General features: G+C 35.1%; 3 protein-coding genes across 3 annotated transcripts in view; 1 reads left to right on the forward strand and 2 right to left on the reverse strand.

Annotated features, from left to right (window-relative positions):
- The window catches only part of LOC111391998 (probable magnesium transporter NIPA6), a gene marked incomplete at its 5' end in the record, with an annotated part of 17,478 nt that extends 12,019 nt beyond the window's left edge, over positions 1-5,459 (forward strand). Inside the window, 5 exons of the mRNA XM_023017289.1 lie at positions 2,444-2,559; positions 3,127-3,264; positions 4,233-4,325; positions 5,089-5,205; positions 5,293-5,459. Coding sequence (XP_022873057.1) covers positions 2,444-2,559; positions 3,127-3,264; positions 4,233-4,325; positions 5,089-5,205; positions 5,293-5,439 — 611 coding nt within the window. The remainder of the gene's footprint in view (positions 1-2,443; positions 2,560-3,126; positions 3,265-4,232; positions 4,326-5,088; positions 5,206-5,292) is intronic.
- A 2,183-nt stretch (positions 5,460-7,642) lies between these two features.
- On the reverse strand, positions 7,643-9,647 carry LOC111392000 (serine--glyoxylate aminotransferase-like). The gene is made up of 4 exons (XM_023017290.1): positions 9,341-9,647; positions 8,879-9,245; positions 8,486-8,696; positions 7,643-7,932 (listed from the first exon to the last, which is right to left on the reverse strand). The coding sequence occupies exons 1-4, from the start codon at positions 9,645-9,647 to the stop codon at positions 7,795-7,797; spliced, it is 1,023 nt and encodes a 340-aa protein (XP_022873058.1). The 3' UTR covers positions 7,643-7,794.
- A 76-nt stretch (positions 9,648-9,723) lies between these two features.
- Positions 9,724-9,765, reverse strand: part of LOC111392001 (protein CHROMATIN REMODELING 5-like) — a 25,458-nt gene continuing 25,416 nt past the window's right edge. The window contains exon 19 of the mRNA XM_023017291.1: positions 9,724-9,761. Within this exon, the coding sequence (XP_022873059.1) occupies positions 9,724-9,761 (38 nt within the window). The remainder of the gene's footprint in view (positions 9,762-9,765) is intronic.

The raw sequence follows: 9,765 nt of genomic DNA on the forward strand, positions 1-9,765 counted from the left end.
TGAAGAGGAAAATGAAGTAGTGATAGAAGAGCATCCTGAGGAAGAAAATCCATTAGCTAACTATAATTTAGTTAGGGATAATGAGAGAAGACAAACGAGAGAACCTAGGAGGTTCGGGTTTGAATCTGAATTGGATTTTGCATACGCTAGTTACGAAAAACTAGTTGATAGGGAGCCGAAAACTTTTGAAGAGGCTATGAATAGTGGTCAATCTAAGGAGTGGCTTAAAGCTATGAAAGAAGAGATGAGTTCTCTAGAAAAGAATCAAACTTGGGAGTTAGTATCGAGACCTAAGAATAAATCAATCGTTGATTGCAAGTGGGTCTTTAAGGTTAAGGAAGGTACTAGTAGTACAGAACCCTTAAGATTTAAGGCTAGGTTAGTAACGAAGGGTTACACACAGAAAGAAGGTGTTGATTATAACGAGATTTCTCACCAGTTGTCAAGTACACTACTATTAGGGTCATGCTCGTATTGGTTGCGCTCTTTGACTGGGAACGTGAACAACTCGATGTAAAAATCGCTTTTTTACATGGAGAACTTGATGAACAAATCTTTATGAATCAACCAAAAGGTTTTAAAGACAAGTTAAAACCTGATTATATGTGTTTTCTGAAGAGATCCCTATACGGTCTAAAGCAATCACCTAGACAGTGGTACAAGATGTTTGATTCCTATCACTATAGGATTTCAAAGAAGTAAATTCGATCACTGCCTATACTTTCAACACAACGAGACTAATAACAATTATTTGTTCTTGTTGATCTATGTGGACGACATGCTTTTAGTTGGATCATCTCCTAAGTGGATAAACAATATAAAAGCAGACCTTAGTGGAGAATTTGACATGAAAGACCTAGGAAAGGCTAAAAGAATTCTAGGCATGGAAATAGAACGAAATAGGTCAAATTCCATCGTATTCTTGCATCAGTCTCCATGCATATCAAAGGTGTTGAAAAGGTTTAATATGAGTGACTGCAAACCTGTCACGTTGCCTTTTGCAAACCATTTTGTTCTATCTAAAGAACAAGCTTCCTGCAATGAACGTGAAGTGGAATACATGAGTAAAATTCCATACTTAAATGTGATTGGTTCCATAATGTATTTGATGGTTTACACCAGACCGGACTTAGGATTCGCTGTTAGTACTCTCAATAGGTACATGTCTAATCCAGGTCCTGAACATTGGGAAGCATTAAAGTAGCTTTTAAGATATTTGAAGGGTACAAGTGACGTAGGTCTAAAATTTAGTGCTAATAAGGAAGGCGTGAAATTAAAGGATTTTGTAGATGCTGACTATGCAGGAGATAGGGATGGTAGGAAATCAACTTCCTCTTATCAAATTCGTGTGTTAGTTGGAAATCACAGTTACAACACATAGTTGCACTATCCACTACAGAGTCAGAATATATTGCCACCACCGAAGCAATTAAAGAGGCTCTATGGCTTAGAGGTCTACTTCATGAACTAAGTGTCTTGAATGAGTATGTGGTTATGTATTTTGATAGTCAGTCATCTATACATCTGTGTAAGAATCCTGTTTTTCACGAACGCACTAAACATATCGATGTTAGGCTACACTTCATTAGGGATATAATATCACAAGAAGTAGTAAGACTTGAAAAAATTCACATACAATATAATCCTTCGGATATGGGCACGAAAGTGCTGCCACTGGTAAAGTTTAGAAGTTGCAAGGAGCTTCTAAACATCGGTACAAGTATATGATTTCCAATTTTATCGGTTTTCTGTTAGAGGTATCACTAATGGAAAACGTTTTCTCTTTGCAGGTCCTTTGACATCAAGGTGGAGGTTGTTAGACATCATGTTGTCAAACGACCTCCCGGGCGATGATGTAAACCAGTTTTATCAGTCGACATGAATGACTGAACGATAAATCAACATCGAATAATGGGATGACCCGACTTAACGTTGTTTTACCTATTGGATGGCTAATAAACCTTTGTGGCTTGTTGGTGTTCTATTGGGCCATAACCCTAGTCGAGCCCACTTACCATATGTATGACTTACCTTATTGTTTGTCATTGGTTTACTATATATATTGGAAACTCTTGTAGCCTTCCATGGTCCCGTTTTTGTGAAAGAACCCGAGAGAGAGAAGCCGTGTCTTCTTCTTCTTCTTCTTCGTGCATTCTACTCCTTGATCTTGTCTACCTCTTGCTTGTGTCTTTGTGACCCTTACCTGTGTGGTATTCATTTTTTGTGAGTGAGCAAACAACAAGCAGAAGGAAGAAAAGCAACCATAGGTAGAACTCTTGAGGTCGGCGGCGGGGACCTTCGGTTTTGGTGTTGATTCGGTGTTTTAAAGGTTAACTGAGCCCGGAAATCATCTTGAGCAGCTTGAGGAAGATCCTAACAACACCAAAACATGCTGACACTGTAATATCTCATGTCTAACTGCATTTAACTTCTTCAATTTCAGCAATTTTGTTATATGTGGGATCGGTGATTATTCTCGTTTTCTATTTTGCACCTCAATGTGGCCACTCAAATGTACTTGTTTTCACTGGCATTTGTTCGCTTATGGGTTCTCCCTTGGTAATTTTCCACTGATGCTTGTATAATATATTTCTCCATTATTTACAAGCAATTTACTTACGATACTTAGTGTCTCTACTTTTGGGTGGTGACTCAAGAAACAACCGGGAAGAGAGAACTATGTCAAATAACATGAAGAAAGGGGAGTACATATTAGAAGGAAAAAAAATGTAACCATTCAAAAGTTGAAGGAACATGTACAAGTTACAAACCTAGAGACGAGCTATTTACAATAGAAATTAATAGTAATTGTTTTGCAAACATAAACTGAGTTTACAAGGTATTGTTCGCCTTGCAATCCTTTATTAAAATAGCTGAAAGAAGTGTTCATATTCTGTTCATTTACGAATTGCAGATACATGTATAAGTTACAAACAAATGGACAAGCTAAATATGAATCACTAGGTTCAATTACAGTCATGTGTTATTTAGATAACTAAAGAAAGTGTGAAACAGAATGTTGTTTATCGCTTCCAAACTGAATAATTCTTTTGGCTCTGGAAATTTTATACTGCTACAGTTTTATTTTTTATTTTTATTTTTTAATCACTTGCTCTTTTAATTCAGGTCATGAGCATTAAAGCTATTGGAACTTCACTGAAGTTGACTTTTGAAGGATATAATCAATTAAACTACCCAAAGACCTGGTTTTTTGTGTTTGTTGTGGCTATTTGTGTTATCACACAGATGAATTATCTTGACAAGGTATGTAATCTTTTAAATAGCAGTGGTTTAAAAACCCATGGTTCGAAGGGAATCACAGATCGTCCCTTACTTTATATTTTATAATATTCCAAAAGCATTTTTAAAAAATTTTGATAGCCTCATATGCCTTCTCCCCAAGTATTTAACATTGATGTGTTGTCTTGCAGAAAATCCTAATTGAGATTCCTTCTTGAATTCCTTCAAGAAAAATGTCAGTGAGAGGCGAGTATTTTTTATCTTTATTATAACAACGATAGTTAATGATACATGTTCATTCCAGAAAGCTCTTGAACTGCATTGCTGTATAAGTGACATTCTTGTCTCCTCTACACCTGCAGTTCTGAGGTAAAAAAATGCACATTGAAAATTCTCTATCACAACTTTGTTTTTAAGTTTCATGAAGCGGTATAAGCTTCAATTACCTTATTTCACATAGTTGTTTTTGCTTCATTTTGGTTTTTCCAGTGATCTTTATATATTCAGATTCTTCCCTGATTTTGGACTGGGTGGGGCATGCTTAAGGAACATTTTCAGATACGTTGAGGACTGGGGTTGTGATGTTATTTTGAAAGGATTACACTATGGAGTCAAAATTTTTGGTGTTGAAACACTAAAGTTCAAATAGCTTTGGGAAACGACCATGTTATTTTGAAAGGATTACACTAAAGTTCTTTTTTGGGAAACGATTACCCAAAATAATCAAACTTCCTGTAGTTCTTTTCTGTTTTTTTCTCTTATATGAACACGTAGAGTTTAGTTCATCTTCGATTTTGCAACTTAAAATATTTTTCCGAATAATGTGCTACAAACAATTAATTAACGGAAGATTTTTATGACTTGTTATCTTCTCAGTATGTAGACTTTATGCCTATGACCTCATGTCCCAAATGTATATACCAAGAAACCTATTCTGTGATTAAATTTTAATGCCTTGGTTTCTGTATACCAACAAATCTTTTATGTTTCAGGCTCTGGATACCTTCAATACTGCAATTGTTTCCCCAATATATTATGTCATGTTTACTACACTTACCATAGTTGCCAGCATTATTATGTTTAAGGTAATGCCAATTCACTTATAGTATCTTCCGCACAAATGTATACTTTTTCAATTTCTGTTTACTGGGGTTATGTTACCAGTAATGAGAGTCAGTCTTGTAATTAATTTTCCTTCACTGCTGAATTGTCATTTTAGATGTAACCTCTGTTGATGCCAATAATATGATAGAGACTGTATGTATTATTCATTCACTTGCCGGATCTGGCTGAATAAATATGCTTTAGGGCTAGGGCACGTTTGGCAGGATTTCTTCTTTTTGCTTCTGCTTCTTGTAGAATAGCTTTACGAGGAAACTACCTTAGGCAAGTTACCTCTAGGAGCTCTTCTAGCAATAGAAAGTACTTTGAGAAAATTATTCAAACATGTCCAAAAGCTGCTTCTTAGTTTCAAAGACAACATTTCACTTTTCAAAAGTCCTGCCAAACTGACCTTTAGGCAGACAGGTCATAGATGGTTGTTTGGCTTACTCTTAAGTTGGAACTAATTTACAGGTAGTTTTTTGGAGCAATCACCAAAAATTATTTACTCAACTGCAGTTTCACCTATTGTTAGGCAATCACATTTAATATTAAGTCGCCATAGTTTCCCACGTTATATAGAGGAATCTGAGGTGTATTGTGAGAAAAAAATGGAAGAGACTGCGAAACACTTATAAATATCTTCTCGATTGTTCATATGTTCTTGTTTGTTTCTGATTTCTTTTTATTTATTATTGCTCTCTGAGTTTTCGATTATGGTTCACTCCATAACAAAATTTACCGCAGGACTGGGATGGACAAAGCGCTGGAAATATTATATCAGAAATATGTGGATTTGTTGTGCTCTCTGGAACCATTTTGTTGCATATTACCAAAGACTTCAAGAGAAGTTCATCTTTAAGAGCTTTATTCATGATTCTGCTCGTTCTACCATAAATAATTACACTTACAAATTCGAAGTGCTTTGATTTCCATGCAGAGAAATCTCAGTTCGTTGGAGGTAGTTACACTTCTTTATCCCCTTCATTATCAGTTGGTTTATTCAGTGGAAATGGAGAGTATTTGACGCATGGAGAGGAGGAAGATGAGGACTATTCTGAAGAAATTTGCTTGAGAAGCCAAGAGCTTTACGTCTAGACTGCAACTTTCAGCTAAAGAAACCGATTTCTTTTCTGATCGATGTATTGAAAATTTATATTGAAATTCATTGATGAAGGTGACACACAGATTAGATTTTGAAACGCGATTTTTAGTTATATTTTTTACAATGATAATAAGAAATTTACAGAGGAAAATGCAGAAGCCAACTCAAAATGAACCAACTACAGAAAAGCATAGTAAAAGAAATTCATTTCTTAAGTGATAAGATTTCTTAGCCGCCACCAATTTCTTCACAACCACCTCCTCCGCCCCCTCTGCCACCAAATCACCACCATTTTCTCCTTCTACATCATCTCTTCCACCACCACCTCCAGAACCTCCCTAGATTCATGCAACTCCAAGTTTTCTCCATACCTCGTTTTGATCCTCAAAGCAGGCACTCTGCTCCTATACTCGAAAAATGAATCCTTGGCCATCAAATTCCTCTTCAATTTGTTCCTTCCTTGTTCACTTTCATCTGTGACCTCAATTTTCTCAATCATATCACGTTCTTTAACGATTTCTTGTATCAGATAATGTCTAGCAGATGATGCCATCAAACATGAAATTGTCCACCTAATCCTCAACTTCAGCTCATGATCATCCATTACGCACGATTCACGCAAACTTTCCACGTTCTTTTAGCGTTTTCTAATCCAATATTTTGCTTCCAAATTCTGCTTTCCATTTCAAGAAAGTTGAATTACTGTTCTCATGGTCTCTTACAAGGGTTCTTATTCGAGGAAGGGTAATTACCACCACAAATTTTACTTATTACACTACATTATAATCACACCACAATTAAAACGTATTTTCAATAAGTACTCCACGATAATTTACCATTATACTCTAATTCAATTAAAATTTAAAAGGATAATTATATGTCCCCCATAAATATTATTTCTTACACCACTTTTTATGTAAACTCTAATTAAAATATACTTTTCGTAAACACACTTAAATTATTTTATAATTATATACCTAACTCAATTAAAAATGAAACTGGTGGATCTAAGAAAAATTCAGGACGGGCTAATACAAAATAAATAAATAAATAAATCACACATAAAAATAATTTACTTTTTTTTTTCCATTAACATTTGAACTAGAGGGATGAATTGTAGCACAGTCCGACCTTTCCCTAGATCCATCTCTGAAACTAACGTTATTAATTCTTGATTTTCTTGAGGGTAATAATCATCATAATAGCTCCTGAGCCAGCAGAAGAGCTATTCACATAAAGATTTAAAGATCATTTCTTGTAATGGTGGGTTTACAGTTATTGGTATTGAAAAGATTGAGCTATTTTTCTTCATTTGTAGAATTAGTTTTTACAAATGCTACGAGATGGCATTATAACCATCACAATTGTATGAATCTTTGGATCTTTTGATGTATGAATTATTGTATGTGTATCTTTAAATAGGAGTTATATATTTTGCGGTATATGGATGATGATCATGGAATGAATATATATATATAATAGAAATGATTTTTTTATGTCATTTTACTTATAGTTATTCAAGTAAATAAGAAAATTGTGGTAGTAGTATAATTACCTTCGACGAATAATAAAAAAATTTGGTCAATTTCAGGGATAAAAACTCCAATAAATACGATTGCACGTGGATCAAGTAAAGATGACTCGACAATTTTGAGTTTGATTGAAAATTTAAAGAATATTTTGTAGGCAAGTCTTTTCTTGTTACAATTCAGCTGAATATTTTACTTTCTACATTGTAAATGATTAAAAAAAATTCTTATAGTACTTTGTGTCAACTTATTGCTTGTTTGGCTTAAATTATAAACTAATGTATTAACTCGTGTAAAAGAAACTTCGATAAACTATACTCGAGTAGTTAAAGGGGTTGAAAATCAACATAAAAGCATATACGCTTCTTTGGCACGAACTTAAAGGAGTGACTTGATAGTAGTCCAAGAACAAGAAAAATTAAATTCAAGAAAATCATCGAACATGACAACTTGATTCAAAGAAGGTCACGTTGAACAATGCAACTCAATCCTATTTTAGATTAAACGCACAAAGGGATAATGAGAGTTTACTCACCTACAACGTACAGTTAGAGTTACTTTTAAAATATGCAACAAAAGTAAACTCATTGACAAAGACTTCTCGTAAGCTTAGTGTTTCTATCCAGTCTGATATGTGAATCATTTCTAAATATCAAAGAAGCATACGAATAAGAAGAACGAAGGTTGTGTTCAAAGATTAGATACATGAACAACACTGATGGAAATTCATAGCCTCAAGTGCCAAAGACAGGATTGTGCGATATTTACAGTAAAACCATATGAGAAGAAGAGAAATAGTTACATGTTTAAATTCTTGAATCAAATCCTTGAAGGAATTATGGGGGTAGCGTTGGATAAGTAACCAGAAGCAGCTGCAACGCCGCTACCAAGCTTCACGGGGTAACCAACATCCTTAAGTACCATCTCCACTCCGGCAAGACAGCCTAGTAGTTGTAACTGCAGGAATAATCATTGTTTTTAATTGAACAGATGTAATAATTTTTGGGAAAAATAATGAAAAAAGAAAGAAATTTTGTCTATAATAAAATGCATTCGAGTTTTCCCTATGGATTCTAGTGCTTCCATGTATAGCTTATTCAGTGTAAACATCCTGAGAATGGTAAGTTGGATTTTATCCAAGAACAACTTCATAATCAGATTCATTACAATAAAAAGTAAGACACATTCGGTACGTAGTACTAGATAGTGATTTTAACCTTTTTATCATCCTTAAAATGTCAAGTGTTTGTTAAAGTTTACATAACCAAACATGATATAAATATTTTGTCATAACATTCCTACTGTCACAATTTGGGATGGAGTAACAAACAACCTTGTATCATTTGTGAATCTCTGTGTATATTTTCAAAATAAGTATGAATTCATGAAAAACAAGAATTAGAGTTTTGCTGCTAAATAGAACTAAGCGATACTTTTCTTGTCATGTTCTGAAACTGGCTTCACAAAATTAAAAATATCAATGTAAAAACATGTAACACAAGAGTCGTACCTCGTTCAGGTTTCCAAGATGCCCTATTCTGAAAACCTTACCAGCTACTTTGTTAAGCCCCAGACCTAAGCTTAAGTTGTATCGTTTCCATGCTCTTTTAACAATTTCAGAGCTGTCAATATATGGTGGAACCACCACAGCAGTGACTGTGTCACTGAACCATTCCTCCTTTTGGGTGCAGTTCTTCAAACCCCATGCCTCGACTGCAAGTCTACATTTTCCAGGCAAAATATAGTAGAAACCTTAACTAACGAATTGGATATGAATAATCTTGTTCTAACATTCTAACTAAATAGTGACTGCAAGCAAGTTTGACAAAATAGATAGTGTTAAAACGGATATAATCTCAATATATATAGAGCCATTTTTGTTGATAGTAAGGAAAAAGGTTACCTTGTTGCTTTGGCCAGGCGGCCATGCCTTGCAATTACATTGTCAAGTCCTTCCTCAAAAATGAGTTCCAAAGCTGCCCTAAGCCCATATAGAAGCTGGATGGAAGGGGTGTATGGCCAATATGTTCCCATCTTATAAAACTTTAAGTAATCGTTCCAGTCGAAGAAAACTCTTACTGATTTTGCTGTTTTAGTGGCTTCTAGAGCCTTGGGACTCGCACAGATGATTCCTATCCCAGTTGGAAGAGAAAGAGCTTTCTGTGAACCTGTGAGCGCCACATCAACACCCCATTCATCCATGCGGAAATCAAGTGCACATATGGAGGATACCCCATCAACCAGAAATAGTGCTGGATGCTGATAGTGATCTGAAAATCATTCAGAAAATAGATTAGCACCTCATAGATTCATCCACATTTAGCAGAAAAAGATTTATTTATATGCATTTAAAAGGTATGCTCACCGAGTATTTTTCTCACAGTGGCCAAGTTGTTGGTCACTCCAGTTGCTGTCTCATTGTGCACGATGCAAATGGCCTTAATGGTATGTTCTTTATCTTCTGCTATCTTTGAGGCCAAAACATCAAGATTTGCCCCTTGACCCCAGTCACTTTCAACAACGTCAACATTGAAGTTAAGGCGCTGCTGTTGATCAATCCAGAGCAAACTGAATTGGCCAATCAGGAACGATACAATTCGATCACCAGGAGACAAGGTGTTTGTAAGTGCACTTTCCCATGCACCAGTCCCTGTCCCAAGAAAAAAGAACATCTTACTTAGCAAATCACGAAAGATTAACAATTAATGTTTGAAGAAACTATGTCCTAAATGACACAGCAACAAGTGCTCAATCCATGAAAGACATTAATGAATCACCATATAAAGCTAT

This window comes from Olea europaea, unplaced genomic scaffold (assembly GCF_002742605.1).
Source record: "Olea europaea var. sylvestris unplaced genomic scaffold, O_europaea_v1 scaffold867, whole genome shotgun sequence".
In the NCBI taxonomy this organism is placed as follows: domain Eukaryota; kingdom Viridiplantae; phylum Streptophyta; class Magnoliopsida; order Lamiales; family Oleaceae; genus Olea; species Olea europaea.